The 21,841-nt window shown below is 32.6% G+C and overlaps 1 protein-coding gene across 1 annotated transcript; it reads left to right on the forward strand.

The window, feature by feature from the left end:
* The first annotated feature begins 331 nt into the window (after positions 1-331).
* On the forward strand, positions 332-2,573 carry LOC123203927. Its single transcript, XM_044620416.1, has 5 exons — positions 332-713; positions 791-1,033; positions 1,120-1,219; positions 2,126-2,204; positions 2,287-2,573. Exons 1-5 carry the CDS (start codon positions 405-407, stop codon positions 2,351-2,353), a joined length of 798 nt encoding a protein of 265 aa, XP_044476351.1. The 5' UTR covers positions 332-404; the 3' UTR covers positions 2,354-2,573.
* The last annotated feature ends 19,268 nt before the right edge of the window (positions 2,574-21,841 follow it).

Consider the following 21,841-nt stretch of genomic DNA (forward strand, 5'->3'; position numbering starts at 1 on the left):
GTGAGAAGGATGATGAGGAGGCGAATAAATAAAAAAAGAAAAAATATAATAATTATAGTTAGTTCATATTATTTATTTTCCTAATTCTAATCAAAAATAAAAATTTTTGATAATTCAAATTTGTATTAAGTGTTTAAGGTTATTTCTTAACTTTACTAAAAACAATAAACTAATTTAAAGTAAAATCTAATTGATTTTATTAAAGGAAATAGATGATAGATAAGTAGATGAACTTTTTAAATCTATAGTTATAGGGTGAAACAGTCATTTCATCAACGATTGGGCGGGCCATAGTAATTTCGCGTTTTAAGAACCATCGTTTTATCTATGCTTCTGTTACCCATGATTATTTCGCGATTTAATTGCAAAAAAAAATCACTTTGCCATATACATCCTTCGCTGGAATGTCGAACTCAATTGAACAAACCCTAGGAAATCAAGAACACCCACCGTCCTCCAATCCAAACTCTAATACTACCAAAAATCACCAGACGCAAGTGCAACACCACCATGACCAACCACAGGAATGGGAGACCATGGCTCGTGCTTGGCTTAGCGCGTTTCCCGAGGGTAAAGCCGTCAATGTGAATCAAGTCGAAGCTTGGATCGACTCCAACTATTCCTCCTTACCAGCCGACCTCCTCTCCATGCCTCGCTCGGACCTGATCGATCGCCTCCTCTCTATTCAAAACTACATGAAACTCCCCGTGCAGGTAGTATTTTTATTGCTCCTTATTTCCTTCTTTCATTCTAATTTCGATAGTCACTTGTTTGTAATTTTGTATTGAAGGAAAAAGATGGGAATCAGGTTGATCCACCGGCGAGATTTCAACGAACCGATCAATGGATACCAGTGTATTCGTGGTTAGAGTCTTTGGATCAAGATGAAGTTGTGAAATCAAAAGACATTTCTGATTGGTTGAATGATAATCCAGTGGTTAAAGATCAGTTATGTTCTAGACATTCAAGATACCACTTGATGCACTACATCAAAAAGTGTCATTTAAAGATACTAAAGAGGAGGGAAAAGAAGGTATTAATTTTGGTTTGTGGCGTTTCAGTTCTGTATTTTATTACTTTTTATTTGTTATTAGTTAATATTTGTGTTGTTCCTAGCAGGGCTTGCAGCAGTTTACCAAAGAAACTTCTCTCCCCAACCAAGAAACTTCTCTTGTGGTTCATAAGAGTAAAGTGCCGAAACAACCAATGCCCCTTCCAAGTATGGCTTACTTACTCAAAATTTTAATTACTTGAAGTAACATTTGAGAATGATATATTGTTAATGGCTGATAAGTGTTTAAACATAAGTCTTAAGCCATGTGAAATAAAGTATTGTCTTATTAAAATGCTTTCTCTGTGTGGTTATTATCTGGCTGGTCACTCTGTGAGGGGGTGCTTTATTTTCATCTGCATATTTATATGCCACTTTGGCTTTATTAGGGCATTACTGCATTAGTTGTTCCTCTGAGGGGTTTATGGGTTCTTTATTATAAGTGCAATAACTAGGGGCCTTATGTGCTGAAAACTGTATTGCTTGTTGTAGAAAGTAGTATTTTGAAAAATAAATGGATGACTGATGTGAATTCCCTCTCCACTGTCTTCTTGTTTTCAAATTTAGTATTTCCTGTGTGGTTTGTGAATCATATCTCCGATCTCAGATTATCAATATCTTTTTTACTAGGCTGGCTTATTTTAGAGAACTTATCTGTGCTAGGTTTTTTGAAAGGTGTCTGGGTTTTTTCAGGGTGATGTATGTATAATTATAATAATAAAGTTGCCTCTGGCTGTCTTTATTGTTTGCTCTACTTATTTGGTACTGATTAAATTCAAAGACCTTGCTCTTTAGATGGCCAAATTTTGATCACCTAAGTGTATGTTAACTTTGAATAGAGCATTATATGTCATGTATCATTTGGATATTTTGGTTGTTTTATAGATTGAGCAACTGTATTCAAATCGCTGATTCTCTGTGCACTGAGACTAGCATATTTGTTATCAATAACCATCAATCATCTATTTGTGTTTCTTGTGATTATGGTTAAGAATTGTAACTAGATTGTTTTATTTGTATAATTTGAAGTGTCTGAGAATTTTTACTTTGATTCCTCTATTTGAATGCATACAGGCAATCCTTTGAGCAACATACCCATTGATAGTGACCTTTACGTATCAAAACGAAGTGAAGCCCTGCGGAAATATGAGATGTAAGTAAAAATTTTATTTTCTGTTTAAGTGCGTACGGGGTATTTTATTGCTCACTGGCTAATAATTTTCTTGAATTTTCAGTTTGGTGGAATTGGAAAAGATGCTTGCCCCAGTCTTCTCAAAGCGTCAAGATGTAATAATGAAGTAGGCTTGAACATTAAATCATGGTTCTAATGTTATATTGTATCATTTTGTAAATTGACGGGCCAGTCTCTTGATAGATAGAGCATAAACACTGGCCGCTTCTAGTTGCAGTTATGCCTTCCAGGGAACTGTTTAATACTTTGCAGAACACGGAACAAATCATTTACATGTCTTACTAACCCAACTTGGAGCAATGCAGAGAAAATGCAAAGATAATATGGTAACTTATTGGTGTCTAAGAAAGGCATGTTAATTGCAAAAGAGGATTATTAAAAAACTTACCAAAAATTAGGAGGTTCATAAAAATTATCCAGACATTGTGATTTTTATAATTATGTAAGTATTATATTCTAGGTTGGCAAAATTACCCTTATATAAACCTTTTCCAATAATTTTGTATATAAAATGTGGAGATATTGAATTTTTTATCCTCTTTTTGAACTCTCTCTCTCTCTCTCTCTCTCTTTATATATATATATATATACATACATTTATATAAAAACCTGAAATAAAAATATTATATCAGTAATCTTTTTTTCTAAAATGTTTTTGTTGATGTAATCCATGTAAAAAGAAGGAATAGTACAACAGTGATATCTTTTTTTTCCTTCCATTAAGGGAAGGAATTTTTGTAACATGAAAAAAAATTTAAAGCAGATGATTGTTCAATTCGAAAAATAATTGAAGCAAACATCTGTGATTGGACAATAAAACTTACGAGAAAAATTCAGAGAAAGAAATTGTTAATCATTATAAAGGATTCAATTTAGACACAATTGAGAAAGAAACGAAAATTGTCAAATTTCTTTAGAAAATTCATATTTGTTGCGAAGATTTTATAGCAAAATCATTTAAATTTAAGTCAGTCTTGATTCAAACTCTTATGTTATGTATTTTATTGTTTAACAATTGAAAATCAAAGGTAGATTAATGTTTATGATTTTATGTGAAATATAATTTTATTGTGATATCATATTAGTAGTGTTTAATATTGTGATTACATATTGTTATATTGTTTACTGTTGTTATAATGTTGTATTGATAATTCAAAAATACGAAAATCTAGATCTAAATAAAAAATAGATGAAAAGCAGGTTAACATCGATGCCAACCCCTCTAGTCCTACATGGAAAAATTTGTTTAAACACAAGGGTTTAAACATAGCTATTTAATATCAATGCCAATCCATTGAATGTCTTATAACGCCTAGAGTTTAAACACAGGTGTTTTTATGTTTTTAGATTTATTTTAAGCCAAAATGAAAAAAGTTGCATTTAAGATTCGCTGTGGAGGGCAATGAATTTTAGATGATGATAATGTGACAAGATATGTTGGTGGGAATAAAAGAGGGATGTGCATTGACATAAGTGTTGAATTTAAAAGATTCATAACGAGAATAAGCTATCATCTAAGACTCGATCGAAGTCAGTCAAATGTGCATATATTTACCTTGGATGTTGTGGGTTCAATGAAGATTATGGACGATGATGATCTAGAATATTTAATGGTTGAAGCAAGAAGTTTACGAGAATCGACTAAACTCTATGTTACCGAGAGTCCAATTGACGGAAGGGACAATCAATAAGCCAAAGATGTTCATGAGAAAGAAAGAGAAGATCATTTGATAGAAGAATGGGCATAACTGTAAAGATTTCAAGAGTTTGGTGAGAATTATGGTGTTAATGATAATGACAACGATATGAATGAGGATTATAAAGTTGAGGGTAATGAGGATAATGATGAATTCTCAAGGATTGATGAGAGCATGTATTGTGTTATGAGCTAAGACATTAGCAGAAGTTAAAGTCATACATGTAATAAGGGAGTCAAATATAACAATAGACGTTATGACTCTAAAAATATTGGAGCATATCCAAGTCACATTTATAATCCAAATTCATTTCAATAGGTTTCTAAGCCTACTGTTAATGTTAAGAATGCAGGTATTAGCAATTGAGTGATACGAAAAGACAATCATTTGCAAGTGATCATAATTCAAAAGCAGAATTGAAAACATTATTTTGGACATATGCATTAGAGACTAGATTCCAATGGAAAGTCAATTACTCTGATTATATACGGTATGAGATTAAGTACGTACATCCATAATATAAATGGTAGAAATGAGTAACGAGAGAGAAAGATGGAGACTATTGAGTGTTACGACGTATGGATGAGACACACACTTGTCTATAGAATCAAATATTGCCACACCATAGACAAGCTAGTACAGAGTCGTTAAGAAATATATTTAAATCAATGTTCATGGTTGATCACATTTATCAACCAAAAAAAATTATTTCAGACATGGCAAATGGGTACAAAATTGGTATTTCCTACACACAAGCATGGCATGTCAAAACACATGTACTAAATACATTACAAGGATCTCCCAAAGAGTCTTTCATACTTCTGTTGAAGTATTATCACAATTTGAAGCTTAAAAACTCGAAAATTGTGAAACGTATTGATATCGATCCAAAAAATAGGTTCAAGTTTTTTTCGTGCGTATAGGTTGTTCAATAAGAGAGTTTCACCAATTCTATCGTCCGGTGATATGCATTGATATTTCACATTTAAAGGGAAAGTAGCTTGAGTCTCTTTTCATTACTGTTGCAAAGGATACTAATTATTAAATTTACCCGCTCGCCTTCAATATTAGGCACAATAAGGGAATCGATATGTGGACCTCATTTTTAACATACATACGCATGTGCATTGGTGATTTGCCAAATTTGGCTATTATTTCTGATCGCCATTATTCAATAATTACGTCAGTGGCGAACATACTGCCTTATGCCTATCATAGATTTTGTAATTACCATATAAAGGGTAACATGAATATGTAGTTCAAAAAAACAAACATATTGAAGGATTATTTTAGAAAGCTACTAAGACATATCGCCTCAAGGACTTCCAAGCTACCATGAGTAAAATTATCTGAATAAATCCCGTTGCGGCAACCTATTTGACTGACATTGGGTATGAAAGTTGGGCATGTGCCTACTTTGGAGGATGGTAGCACAACATCATGACAACCAATATTGCTGAATCTTTCAACGCTTTGACATGGACTACTTGCACTTTGCTTGTCACCATATTAGTTGAGTTTCTAAGAAACATAATGCAACATTGGTTTTTCAAAAGACAAAACATGGCTGCTGCATATGACTAAAGTTGGTTTGATGGTTTTTTTTTCATTGTCTTTATTAGTTGTTTTTACAGATCAGAGATCTCATCCATTAACACCACGACCTGAGGACAAGTTTGCTAAACATGTGCTCAGATTTATCAGTATAGTGGTTAAACCAATCAACATGCATGAATATGAAGTCCATGATTCATGACAACAAGTGTTCATCGTGAATATTCTTTAACAAACTTATGATTATGGAAAGTTTCAACTTTCCCAGATTCCATGTGCACACGTATGGCTATTGCAAGGTATAATAACCTTTCAGACTGTGTAGGATGGGTTAGTGCATATTACTTGACAGACTGTTTACGAAAGGCACATATTTAAGATATTAATCCATTGGAGGATCAATCAACTAGGGCACCATCAAATATGTCTATAATTTATCCTCTAGTGATGGAACAACGACAGTCTGATCATTTTTCTAGCCATGCAAGAAGACCTTCGCAATAAGAGGAAGTCCGACCACAAAACTGCAGCTGATGTCATCAACCAAACCATAATCTCTTGAGTTGTCTGAGTCCAACTTCGATGCCAATGCTTAGCTCATCCCGTGTATCAGGTAGTGAGTGAGGACAAGGTTGTCGTAGTCACGGTGTAACCTATATAGACAAATAGATTATCATGGTTTTCTTTATTGTCTGACACTGTAATTTTAAATGTGTATATATTGCATGTTTAATTTATTTGTTGGGTTTTGGTTATCCTTCTAGCCATGCAAGAAGACTTTCATAATGAGAGGAAGTCCGACCACAAAATTGCAGTCGATGTCATCAACCTAACTATAATTGCTTGAATTTTCTAAGTCTAACTTCAGTGCTAGTGGCTGGCTCATCCTATGCATTAGGTAGTGGACGAGGACAAGGTCGTCGTAGTCACGATATAACTTATATAAGCAAATAGATTATCATAGTTTTCTTTATTGTCTGATATTGTAATTTTAAGTGTATATATATTGCATGTTTGATTTATCTGTTTGGTTTTGTTCAAATTTAATGTATTAATTTTTTATTTTCAGACTCTTACATGTACACGATGACAGTGGCTTAAAACAATGGAATAGATTACCATGACATTTATTTATTATTGTTCATTTTGTGTATATATTGAATGTCATTGTATCACACACCATGTATTTTGTATTAACATATTTTCTTAATTCATTTCATTTCATGAATAAGCATTAAGGAATAGTAAAAAAGAAGTTATGATAGAAAATGCAAATACCTCACTGAAACAATAATAAAATGAAATCCAATTTATATGCATGCCTACCTACACCTTAAGTGAAATCCTTGAAACCTGCATTTTGACAATCCAATTGAATCAGGAACAAAAAACAAACTTTAAACCTTAAATGTTTACTGAGGTCCCTCCCTTGGAATATGGTCATGGCCACGTGCCCTTTTAGCCTTCTAAAATGTTTGGATGTGAAGTTAAATAGACGATCTCGGGCAAGGTATTCTATAAATATAAGTAAAAAAATGCCACAGTCTTTGCCCGTTACATTTTGTTTTGACACATCATGAACACACTTATATTGTAACGTTGGTGGAGTCTCTGGCGATTTGATTCCCTTTGATATATAAAAATTGCTTGCCTTCATTAGTTATGTTAGTGTCTTATACAACTTCCTCAGCTTCTTCATTCTTTCTAAGTTAGTGGTATATTCTACGAAGTCGTATATATAGTCGTTGATATCCAATACGCTGCACACCCAGTGTTGGTTGCCGAAGTTGAAGGGAATGAATATTTGCCAACCAATAAAGATAAATAAGTATAGCTATCAATAATTGTAAACCTTAAACAACGTACGTTTGTAAACCACCTTGTTGACACTACTTCATGGCTGAAAGCATTCATTGGGTTGTACATATGAGACACCATTAATTTGATCTAGGAAAAATAAGATCACTTGATATTTGCACCCAAATGTTTACACTAATTGTAGAACTATGAGAGATGTGCAATGAACTAGGTCAAAACAACCATCTAATTACTATCTCGAAAAGATTTATGGAGTATTATGAACTAGCTTCAATGTATTATGTACGCAAATAAGTTAGACTGTAAGTTAAAAGTGATAACCAATATGAACGAAGACAAATAAATGGTGCATACCATGTTTTCCAAACATTGCTCCTGGGTTATAATTTGGATCCATCAAAGTTTGCTCATATTGGTTGTAGTTCTATTTAGTCCCCTGAGAAGGACATATCTACTATCATTACTTGAAGCACTACGGTACCATAATAAGAACTTTGAGTAGTCCTTAGCCAATTATGAGTCCATATGATACTCCTCAAGTATAGGTTGTTTATTCTTTTGTGCCTTAATTGGATCTATAAAAGGACCTACCAATTGTTTTCCTTTTCGTAGTACACGTCCAAATGTCGACACTTTTTGGGTAGTCGGTGGCTTCTTAAAAATTGTTGGTGGTTCCTCCACTTGTTATTGCACATTATTGTTCGATGAGTCATCCAACTAGAAAAACAATTATGGTTATTATTATTATGTAACACAACTAATTAAAATAATAAAAAAGGTATAGTGGATAATAACTTATAATGATCTTGATGCGTGAACATACAAATCCTTAAGTCTTATAATTTGATGCTTTTAGGAGGACTAGAGTTACTATATCTCCTTACGAAATATCAATGCCTATGGTTGTCATTGCTCCTATATCTCCTAATGAAACACCAATGTTTATTGTTGCCACTACTCTTGTATCTCCCCATGAAATATCAATGTTTGCCCTTGCATCTCTCTATGAATCATCGATGCATGTTAATATCGCTTGACTATATCATCACAACCTATTGGTTGAGTTGCTACTACATATGAGAGTTGATGACTCTTGCATACTCTGTTAAGAGTTGTTAAAGATGGTTTATATGATACACCTCTATACGAAGTCCCGTGAATTAAGTATCTAGTTAGGAAGACCCTCTGATACTCTAAGGATATGAGGCGTTAAAGGTAGACATTCGTGGAAGGGATGCATATATATTATAAGAAGTCATTTGTGACTCTTAGAGGTACACGGTGTAGAAGGATGACACCCATAGAGAGGATGTTTGTCCAATATGAGAAGTGTTATGAACAACGAGTTAGGGCCCTCGTGATAAGGATATTTGTATAAAAGTGGTAGAGACCTAGGGGTTGGCCATATAAGTAAGGGAAACCTGTGTTGGGGGGATGCCATGAGGACATGGGGGAGTTGAGACCTAGTAGCTAAGGACCATGAAAACCCTATAAAAACTACCTGAAAGGTAGTATGATGAATCAATAGGGTATTATCATTATTGTCTGAATCTATAACTCTTCATCTAATGATACTTATGGTGTCTATTCTCCCATAAACTCTAGAGCTCGTATATACCACTTGGAGTCATGCTTAATCTCAATTGAACGCAATGTTAAGAATATTACATTGGTTGTTAACTTATACGTTGAATGTAAGAAAAAGTACAAGTAGACATGTTTTGATGCAAGATATGGTTTTGTTGAAGGTTGCCATGGATGGAAAACAAATGAATACGGTGAAATGGTTAATTTATAAACTGTTTGAGATTTAGGATGAAAAGGTAGAGATCCATTTCACCATGATTGTCACATTCATTGTTTTGAATTTGGAAATGTCATTTGAGGATAGTCATAAAGCATACCTAAGTAATTCAAAGAAAACCACTAGATAATCGTTGATGCACTTTCAAAAATGAAGATGATTGAAAGCGGTCAAAATGGTATATGGCATTTAATCATGGTTGGAGGAAATAATAAAGAAAATCAACTAGGAGATGAGTAGTTAGATGAACAACCAATTAGGGAAGAATAAGAAGTGTCGCTATACCCAGTGTTCCCACAATGTCTGAATTCAACTCTAGACAGAGTAAAAGGTTAAGGACTAATAAAGCTGATAAGGATATGCCTCATAGTAATATGGATCAACTGATATAGTGTATAGAAGATAGATTTAACATTATGGATTCTTCTCAAAAAGCAAGATTTGATACAACTAAGGAGTCCCAACTTGCTATGCACAAGGTAATCAGAGACATGCAAGGACGACTCACCAATCTGAGAGAGGATTTCTACAGTTATCAGTCATGCAAGTAGAGAGATGACTTTACCTACCTCAGCTATAACAGCTTTCCATGCATTTCATTTGTCTTTTACTCATATTCCATATCATAACATCTTGAGGAACTTTTTTTTTTGTGCTTAAACTTGATATCATATTTATTTTCTTGACTATCATGTCTATCTTGTTTATATCACGACATATTGATAACTAAGTATCAATTTTGAAGCCATTTATACATAACTAGTTGACGTAGTTAAATTAACATCTTGATGATACTTTTGATATTTTCTTTGAATATCACTATTGATTATCTTATTAATGTTTTGAGTTTAAACTATTTTCTTTGAACTTAAATTAATTTTTATTGACAGAAGTTGATATACGTGATGACAATGGTTGATTAAATCATTTTTGGATTCATAATTTTGGATATTGAGTTGTTTAATGATATTGAGTTTTGATAAATTAATTATAGATATATTTTTAGATATGTTTTATTTGAGTATTACATGTTTGATAAATAGGTTTAAAGTTGAATGGATATATTTCTTCTTGATTCCTACTTGAATGATTGACTTTAATGTCTTATGTTTATTTAGATATTGAATTGGTTGATGATGATGGATATTATTGCATAACATTTTGTGTTATAGGTAATAAGTAGGGTTTTACAATGTCGATAACCAACAGTGTATTGGAATTAAAAATTATAAAACCATACAATCCTAAAACCTTGACCAAGATACTTATTTTATCATATATTTATTATGGACATTCAAAATAACCATAGAGTGTTTTAGGGTTTATATCTATGTTGTGGCTCCTCCAAGTCTTCATGTGGCATAAAACAAACGTTATCCAACCCTCGTAAAGTGGTGCCTTGGTATCCATATGGAGCACAAACACAAAAGGTTATCCAAGAAGAAGACTGTTAGAGTTCCTATGCTAGATGAATGGCATGTTCATGGGAAGCGAGAATTTCAAAAAACCCAAATAGTAACTTAGGTTTTTATTTATGAATATGTTTTGTACATTTTGGACTTCAGTGTGTAGTCTAACTCATGCTTTGTATTTATAGATTTGTGCAAGTATTTGAGTCCAATAAAATTTCATCCAAACTCGTCTCCTTCAACACACGTGCACAGGTGAGCATAAAGATATGCCACCTAGCATATCATATGCATTGCACGATTGGACAAGGCTTGTCCAGTTGTTCCATGTATTGACCTTGCACGACATGACTAAAAAAAAATGGTCTAGTTGTGCCATGCTTCTTAATTTTACATAGTGTCAAATGGCACTGTGCACACCAAGTCAAACTTAGTTAAAATATGGTAAAACAGATTCTTTCTCTCTAAATGCGAGGATTGTTATCAAATGATCCTCACTTCTGGGTTCATATCAATCCAAATATGCATATGACTCATAAGCTCTCAATAGAATCGATAGTGTTTGAATTTGTGTCGAATTCAAACACAAACTAAGATTGGCCTCTAACAAAGCATTATGGTTTCTTGGATGATAGAGTGTTAGTGGACATCTCTTAAGCTTTTACAATATCATAGTTAAGTGCAATGCAATCATTTCATCAACCAATATCTTTTGAGGCTGAAACATAGAAATATGTCTATCTCAGTAGTTCCTCGATATGAACTAATATACATTAATGACTAACATAGATTAAGCTACAACCTTATCCCACTATGATTGCAGATTTAAGCAGTCATGAATATAATTTAGTATTCTCATACAATATATCTTCTCATGTGCTTAAGAGTAACAAATCCTTTATTGATCAATTATAGCCTTCATGTATCTTATGATATGGTCATACACTACCTTAATGATACCCTAGTTATAACGGTATGTCGGATAGTGTCAAACTATATCTATCCTTACATGAGATGGTCTAGTGACTTAAAGTCATAAGATCACATGCACCCATGGTTTTTAAAGGATTTATTCCATAGACACTAGAGCAACCATCAATATGGATATCTTCTAGTGGGCTCCTTCTGATAAAGACGTCTTCAACATGCACCCACGTGTTGCACTAAGCCATTTAAAAATAGCTTTGACATGTGAAAACTATCACCACCTTTTGGTGGGATCGTCCAATATTGATAATTCCATCATCATTACACATGGCCTTATTCATTGTAATGTTAGGATTACAGACGTTTCTAGAATGGCCACTTGATATATACATAAAATTCTCATGATCAGTCGTTTGATCCCTTCATTATAGTCATATAGAAAGACACACATATGAATTGAATAACAATTAATCCTTTATTAATTAATGAATGTAAAATTACAATTACAAATATCAAATTAATTGACTCTAGGACACCTACCCTAACATAATATCAATATTGAGTTATATTGCATGAATGATGTTTATTGGCTTGAGTTGAGAATAATGAAGTTGATACAATTTCATTTGATGTGATTAAATTTTTGTATGTTTTAATTGAAGTTGAGATGATATCTTGAAATTGAATTGAGGTTAGGTGTTTGGAAAGGAGTTTGGATGGTTTGAATGAATAATATTTAAGTGTATTTTTTATACTTCTTGTTGTTTAAAAAAAGGATTTATTAAAAATATAAGACAAATCATACCAAATTTTTTTCAAAATCTTAACAAATAGACTTCCTTTAATGCTAAAACTTGGTAATTATACTTTTAAAGTGAGGGCGAGCATATAGACATTGAGTAAGGGGAAACATTTTTTAAAACTGGTATTATTTTCTCTTGATTTGGAAATCACATAAAAATTGAGATTTAATTTATTTTTCCTTATTATTATTTTTGATTAATGCCAAAAGGGGGAGAGATGGATTGAATTAAAATTTTAATTCTTTAATGGAAATATTCTTAAACTTGATAAACATATTGGCAAACTCACAATTGACAAGTTGCATTTTTCAAACTTGATAAACATATTGGTTGATCTTGTGCTAAAAGTTGATAATGCTAAAGGGAGTACTTTTTTTTTTTACATTATTTGCTTATTATTTTTTTTTTTAAAACTTGGTTTTTGTCATCAAGCAAAAAAAGGGAGATTGTTCGACTCTTAGGTGTTTTGATGATGTTAAAAACACAAGTTTGAATTCTAGCATTATCCATGGAATGTGTGAAAAACATTACCAAGTTAACACAAATTGAAAAATGCAGAAAACTAACTATACACACTCGTGTATCATGCCGACACACTCGTGTGTCAAACCAAACACAAGAAGAAATGACTGTGTAGCCTTCGCATGCAATTTTTGGCAAAGTCAAACAAAACACACACTTATGCATATGCAAGATCATGCCAACTGTGCAAGATTCATTCTAACCATGCTCCTTTATAAAATTGTTAGCTGTGTTTTTTTATGAGTTGTCTAGCCATGTAACAAAGGTCTAAACCGTGCAACAATCACCCCTAGTTGTGCTAAAACATTATTAGTCCAACCGTGCCAACATTCACTCCAGCCATAAACATCTTTTTAAATAATTCACATCGCACTCATGTTATGCACAAGTTGGCATGCACCTATTCAAGCTTCTAGAATCTTTACAAAAACAAAGAAATGAAGCAAGCTACTTGTGCCAAGAAATTGTTATCTGTGCATGCATTTTTCTAAAAAAAAAATCCGCCCATTAGGAGCTTTGACCAAAGAATTGACCGAGTGCAAAACTAAAATTTTAAATGACATATGACCATGTGTCTTGTAGATTCATGAAGAAAATGCTGATTTTGAAGCTCAATGACTTTATTATCCTAACCAATGGTCATATAAGCTATTCTAACCATGCAAGACTATAAATTGAACACTCTTTGATAGGAATAATAGAAACACCACATATGCAAAATCTTATACTCATTTCTTCTTTAATTTCTCTCACAAGCTTACAACTAAAATTCTTGAAAGATACATTTGTGTTTATTTTCTTGTATCAACCTTATAGAGGCATTCATAGACATTATTTTCTGTATTCAAAACTTTTTCGATGCAATCCTAGAGAACTAGTGTACATGGGTGAATTCTTAGAGAATTATTGTAAAATGACTATATATTTACAAATGGAACTTCAAACGGGTTGTTTGAAGAAGTGGATGTAAGAGGTTTGGAAGAGAACACGTTGAACCACTATAAACTATTGAACACTTCTATCTCTTTCTCTTTACTTTAAGTTTATACATGTGTGTTATAACAATTTGTTGAATATTGATTTTGTTTAATTATCCTTGTTAGGATTACTTAAGTGATGATTTTGATCAAATATTTGTTTGAAAGATTTTACTCGGTTGAGCTTGTTTATAATTTTTCTTAAAAGTTTTTTATTTGCCAAAACATTTTAAATAATCATATTCACCCCTCTTAGGACTATTAGCCATTTGGGATTTTTCAAAAATTAGCATTTGAAATAGGAAAATCAATTGTAGTAAAAGAATCAAAGATGAACTTGGCATCAATGAGGTAATATGTCATTGTCTGATCTGAAGCTTTCTAAAAGCATGAAGCTTGTCAGAAATAGGCCAAAAGTGGATCCCAAAAGCCAGATTCAAACGATGATCAAGCAAGGATCATGTTTTAGAAGCAATAAAACAAAACAGTAGCAGAGATTGAACAAGTATAGGTGATACTGTGGATTTATTCCAAGTCAAAACTAATATATCAACACACAATCAGTGAGAATTAGCTAGAGTAGGAATGTGATTGAGGAGTGGCGATGGTGATCAGGCATTGGCGATAATCAAATGTTGGGAATCATGAATAGAAAGAACACCAAGAAACTATAACTTTCACATGTGATAAGTATCGCAAACCATAAAGGAAGAAAATAGCTCTTAATATTAATTGTTGTAAGTAGCAGAAACATCAGGAAAGTAAATGTTAGATTAGCAAAGGTAGTCACAACCAACGAGGAAGGTGATAGGGTCAAAAAAGAAAAACCAATAGCAATTGGACAACTATGACGCACAATTGGAAAATGGGCTATATGTAAAGAAAAACCGAGGGGTGAACTATCGGGAGGGACGATGATTACAGTTGTCCTGGAGTCATCCATGTCAATTGATCAAAAGTGTACCTTGTTAAGATAAGTGCCTTAGAACCAATTTAATTTGTCATCTATAGATGCAATTTTATATTAATGATTGATAAAAGATTTATTGTTATTCAATTCATATCTTATCTATTTATATGATCATACGAATAACATGCCTTTAGAATGATATAATTATGATAAGGAAATTAGATGATTGATTGTGGAAACCCTATGTACACTTTTAGTAGGCATTCTGAAAATATCAATAATCCCAACATTTCAATAAATAAGGGCACATGTAATGATGATGAAATTATTATAATGTTAAGTGACCCTATCAAAAGTGGCAATAATTCTCACATGTCAAGGTTGTTTTAGACAGCTTGATGTAACACATGGGTAAATGTTGTAGACATGTTCATCAAATTGACTTGGCTAAAAGATATTTATATAGATGGTTGTTCTAGTGCCTATGGAATAAATCCTCTGAACACCACAAGTGAATAAAATCTTTTGACTTGAGGTTGCTAAACCATCTTGTGTAAGGATCAGTATGGTTTGATGTTATCTAACATGACATCGTAATTAAAGCAACTATAAACGTAATAATCAGCCATATCGTGAGATATATAGAGGCTATGATTGATTGATAAATGATTCATCAATTTCAAGCACAAGAGAAGATATCTAACATGAGAATACTAAATGACATCTATGACAGCTTGAATCTATGACCATAGTGGGATAAAATTGTAGCCTAATCCATGTTAGTCATTGATATGTATTAGTTCATATTAAGAAACCACTAAGATAGACACATTTTTATATCTCAGTCTCAAGAGATATTAGTTGACAAAAGGATTAAATTACACATAACTGTGATGTTGCAAAAACTTAAGAGATGTTTGTTGCCATGATGTTTTGCCAAAGGCCAATCTTGGTTTATGTCTAGATTCACTCTAAATCTAGACATTATTGGTTGATAAAGAGCTATTAAGTCATATGCATATAAGAGTTGAATCAAACTCAAAGGAGTGGATTGTTTACTGATAATCCTAGTGTTTAGGAAAAATAAAAAGACTATGAATGGACTAGGTTTGCCCAACAGGTTGTACGGACTCAATTTGCCTATCTTTGACAAAAATGCATGACCATGCACTTTAATGTGCCAGTCATGCACTTAGTGGTCATGGTGTTGACCATGCAAATGCATGGAATGACTAGCATCATAAAAAGAAAAAATAAATAAATAAAGGCATGCACTGCTGGACAAAAGAATGTCCACTCATGTAATGGCTAAAAAATGTTGGTTATGCATGTTTACATGTCATCCATGCATGTATGTGTTGAAAGATGTCTTATATGCTTAAAATTCTAATAAAGCTCAAACACCTACACATATATATAAGGCATAATTATTTGCATATTAAGAGAGACCAAAAAATGAGTGAAACCCTAGTTGCTGCTTACTCATTTTTTCTTTCTTCTTGCCTGAACAGTGAATCCAATCAAGAGTCGTAGCCTAGCAGCCTTTTTGCTTGGATTTTCTCTATCACATTGGTGCTCTACATGGATACCAAGCTACTACCTCATAAGGGTTGGATAACGTTCTTTCTTTTGCCACGTGAAGGTTAAATGATTCATCAACGCAAGTATAAACTTAAAACACCTTATAAGTGTTTTTGCATGTTCATGAATGTATGTTTAAAACGGGTATCCTGGTTAGGGTTTTAGGTTTGTATGATTTTTAAATTTCACTGCACTGTCAGTTATCAATGCCCAGAAAACCCTACAATGGTATTAGAGCCATCGTTTAGCATATATTCATGACAATTATACCTGCTGATTGTTTTAACTGATTTTATATGTTAACTTCATGTAATTGAATTAATCAAGACTGTTAAAATTAGCAAAGATGATTTGCAATCGTGTTATTGCACAATTTGTTAAGTATCATGTATAACATAAATTGTTTTAAATTATCAAGTTATGATTCCCAGGTTTTTGTTTGAGTTTTGTTGACATATACAGGTTTAATTGTTGTTGAATGTTATAGGTTTTATGTTGTTGCATGAAATCATCTTCAAATCTTGTTAATTGTATGATCCGAGGCTTGTCACCAGAATGAGTATGGGTTACATGTCATATTCCCCCACCCTAGTGATTGGCATGCCATCAACTATGAGGTTTTTTTGGATTTTCAGTTGCTAAAAAACCTAGAAAGTCATGACTGGAGATTAAGGCATGATGCACGACTAGACCAAAATTAGTCCAGCCATGACTATTTCAGGTGCCTTGGCACCATATGTGTGGCATGGTTGGACAAATTTTTGGTCTAGTCATACCTCTTTCTTGGTGCTTTGCATCGCATGCTTTACATGGCTAGACCATTTTTTGTCTATTTGTGATATATCCTTAGTATTAGCCACCTTGGTTTTTTTAGTTGTGACTCTAGCTATGCAATATTCTGAAATTTTGGTGAATTCTATATGTTTGGTTAGATGTCATACCTGCACGTCTGACAAAGTTAAAAATTTTGATTCACTCTTATTTTGTCAAATTTGGACTAAATTGAGATTTTCTTGAGCTTTAGGAGTTGGATTACAATTTTGTAAAACTTCAAAGACCAAATGTAATTTGACACTTGGGATAATAATAATTAAAATTTTAATTTTTAATTGGTATGTATATGTATAGATGTATGTATCCATGATCCTAGTACACAATCAAAAATCATGTGGATGTTTCATATTTTATTTTATTTTTCATTTTTTGGATTGTAATTCTTAAATAGAATCTACTATTTTTTCTTTATCCTCTTTCTTCTTTTAAATTAGGTTGTTTTTATTTTCCTAGAATTTTGTAACTAAGAAATAAAGTCATGTAATAATTGAAAACTAAAAACAAAAGGACAAGCACAAAGACTCAGAGATGAAAATTCACCTAGGTTGACTAGTCAAACTCCTCTTGGCTCGAGAGGTTTAATATTAGTTATGGTTTTGTACTAGCATATTTTTATTTTACATTGTAGAATGTCTGTATAGGTTTTATTTTATAAATATCACCTAACATGCGACTTACAATTTGATGAGACTAAATAATAAAACTCTCAACTTAAATATTAAGTCTAAGATTTAATTGGTGTCTTCCAACATGATGTCCTAATTAAGCCCCTGTTCGTTGTAACCTTGTTTGCCAAAGCAAATGCTACACTTCTACCAGTGGAAAATTAGGTGACGAGCTTGTTGGGTCTAACTTAACTAATGTACTTTACTTGTTTGTTAAAACGAAGGTGAAGTATATTAGAGGTATGATTAGGGAACGCATTTGTCAATGTAAGGAGGTATGTAGCATCCACCTTACTGATACCAACAGTCACATTTGAGGTCGCATGATTTGATGGATAACACCTAACTTGAAATCATGGGCTTTTGGTGATTAATTTGAAATTTACCTGTTCAATTAATTCGAACTTGCTCACCAAAGCAAAATGGAGAATTAATACAATTGGGTCTTGGTCTACTAGAAAGTTCACCAGAACTTCCTTAGTTCAATGGTAAGGGCTATTGGCTTGAGAAAAATAGCAAGAGCATTTTAATTATTTAATCAGTAATTAAAATGAATATTAATAATTAAATAAAATTATTGATTCTTTTACCTATAAATTGTAGATCATGTAATCACCATGTTAAACCCAACGTATCGATCAATTCTCAAAAAAGAAAATAGGTTCATTGGAAACAACTTCACTAATTGGTACAAAAATCTTCAAATGGTTCTATGTCAGGATAAGAGACTATATATCCTTTAGGGATCATTGCCTCTTGAGCCTGACCTCGATGCTACCCAAGAGGAATATGATACTTTTAATAAGTATCTTGATGACATTGTAGAAGTTTAGTGCCTCATGCTGACTTCTATGTCACCTGAGCTTTAGAAACAACATGAGGAAATGAATGCGCAATCTATACTTGCACACTTCCAAGAATTATATGCCACTTATGCTAAGGTTGAACGATATGAAATGTCAAGTATAATGTTTGATTGCGAACTCTTTGAGGAAGGATAAGTTGACCTTATGTGGTCAAGATGATTGGCTACATAGAGTGGTTAGCGAGCTTGGGTTATTGTATATGCTCAGGCAAGCTAAACAAGAAGTATGAAAGGTAGCTTCAACTAATATACTTGTGATTGAAGCCCAAGTATCAAAAGTCAAGGCTAAGGTTAAGCCCAAGCTCAAAGCGAAAAAGCAACCTGATACCGCTACTTGGCCTACAGGTACAATAAGGAAAGGAAAGGTTGTCTACTTTTACTATGACAAATCAAGTCATTGGAGGAGACATTACAAGGTCTTTCTAGAGAACATGAAGACAGCTAAAGCTTCTATTATAGTATGTTTATCATTAAGATAAATTATTCTTCGTGTTTATCTTGGATTGTAGCCACAAGATGTGGTTCTCTTATTTGTTTCTATATTTAGGGATTGCAACAGAGTAAGTTGCTTACTAAAGGAAAGGTTGACTCACGAGTTGGAAATAGAGCACATATTGCTACATTAGCTATGGGTGTTTATTATCTTAGGTTGTCTATTGGGCTAGTTTTAGAATTAAAATATTGTTATTATGTTTCTTCTGTTTCTAAAAACCTAGTTTCTGTGTCTAATTTGGACAAAGAGGGATATTTATTTTTTATTGCTAGTGGTATTATAACTATTAGCGTAAATAATATTCTCTATGGAACAATTGAATTTCATAATGGTTTATATATTTTGAAAGTAGATAATGAAATTCTCAATGTGTAAAATAATAAATTATTGAAATCAAATGATCTAGATACCACATATTTGTGACATTATGTTGCAATATGGCTAGGGGTATGGGTTAAAAAATAAAAGTATAAGGGAATTAATAAATAAACATAAGCATATTATTAATGAAGAAAGTGAAGATCCATATGATCACAAGATAGAAATTAGGGGAGAAATATAAATGTAAATTGCACTAATAACGTGTACATAAATTTTTTTCTATTTTCTTTCCCTTTTTTCACATAATATTTTTTTTCTTCCTTCTTTTTTTTTTCATTTTTTCATTTCTTCTTTCTTTCTTGTATTTCTCTCTCTTTTTTTTTCATTTTCATTTTTTTCATACATGTATAAATATATATATTTCTTTCAAAAATCACCCAAACTTATTTCTTCGTATATGGGGCATATAAAGTAATGATACTTTGATTTCATACTTTTTCTTTATTCTCCCTTTTCAACTAATCCAAAAATCTCTTGCAAATCCACTTATTTCATCAATAATATAACTCATATAAAAAGTATGTTTAATATATTTATTGGTTAAGTGGGTGATTAAGGGTTAAAATAAAGAAAATGCAAAGGTTATAAATAAAAAACAAGACAAATAGCTCAAAGGGCTTACCAAAAAATTAAATATTTATAAATATTAGCTAAAAGAATAAAACTATTTAGGTTAAACAAACAATCAAACATATGTCTATACGTGTCCCTTATCAATGCATGCAACTTTTTATTTCGCCTTGAACGATTGAGTAAAAAGTTTTAGAACTCGTGAGACGCTAGAAAAAATATACTTAAATAGGATAAACCCTCTCTAAGTAAACATATACAATTCTGAAATAACGATCACATGCACAACAAACTCTAAACGACTAATGCAACAATTTTAACTCTATCACCAATCATAAATATATCCACACTTTTTACCTTGTAAAAACCAAAAATGAGTTTAATTGCTAAAGGTGCTCTAATCGTTCAAATCACTTGAAAACTTTTTTCACAAATATATATCCAAAAACAAAGTCTAAGAATTGAAAACAAAAGTGAAATTGAAACTAGGAACTCCCCACACAATTAAGACAAACATTGTTCTCAATGTTTACGCAAAATGCAACAATAAAACGGTAAAGTATCAACAAGAGCAGGTTAGAAAAGTCCTTGGATTTTTCTGATACTGGTGTTGTTAATTAAGGCATTCCAAATATCAATATAGGCACACTAAAAAACTGATAGCTGTAGAAAAATTCAATTTTTGTTGAGTATCCAATAGTAAATTGAATAGTTTAAATATCCTCAATGAAATTTCAAATAGACACATCAACAAAATACCAATTTATCAATTAAATATCAACAAATTTGCACAAAAATATTTATGTATAAACGCAGCAAAATCAACATCAAAACAATAAATCAACAATTCCTCCAACTGAACATTATATCCAACAACACAAGCCAAAACAATCTGCATAAAATTTATGTACAAGCTCAACGTAATCCTTATCAAAATAGTAAACACTCTGTAAATAACCACAACTCCAAAAATTCAGCAGCTCAATAACTTCCAAATCAACAATTTTTCAACAACATAACTAAAAAAAATCTGCACCGTTTTACATATTCAATAAATACAAATCGTGTGGGTATATGCAACCTCAACAACAACTAAACAAACATAAAATCTATTTAAACTGCACCAAAATATCAAACCATTACAATATAGTCCAAATCTAAAAAATTCAATAGAAACAAATTGTATATCAAAATGTCCGAAAACAAGTGACAAAATTATGTTCAATTCTAACCATTTTGGAGCAAAAAAACATTGGTGCAATTTTGGGGAAGTCTGGTGTTGGTTGTTGAAGGGAAAAAGAGAAACTTGCGGCTGCTTTGGCTTTGTGGAGAAAAGAGGATGCTAGTGCTGTTGTTATGTGGGAAGAAAATGGGCTGTTGTGTGAACAGGTGGTGCTGCTTGGTTGAAAGGAGGAAAGAGGCTTGGCATTTTGGGTGGAGAAGTGAGGAATGATGCGTTAGTCTGTTTGGGGAACAGAGAATGTAGCGCTTCCGTGAGGGAAGCAAGTGATGTGGCTGCTTTGTTTGTAAGGAATTGAGAAAATGTGGCTATGAAGTGGAAGTGAACTGGAGCTGACGTGCGCATTGGAAAAGAAACTGAAATGTGCGTTATGCTAGCTAAAATGGGAGACGCATCAAACTTGGCTGTGTGTGCTTCTGTTGGAGAAGATAGGGCTGACACGGAACTGAGGCTATGTGATTCGTGGCCTGGTTTGGAGCTAATTTGTGAGAAAAATGGTGCTGTTGTGTGGAGAAAACAAAAAGCTAACGTATGGCTGCTCTGTGAAG

The sequence above is a fragment of the Mangifera indica genome, chromosome 20 (assembly GCF_011075055.1).
Source record: "Mangifera indica cultivar Alphonso chromosome 20, CATAS_Mindica_2.1, whole genome shotgun sequence".
Lineage (NCBI taxonomy): Eukaryota > Viridiplantae > Streptophyta > Magnoliopsida > Sapindales > Anacardiaceae > Mangifera > Mangifera indica.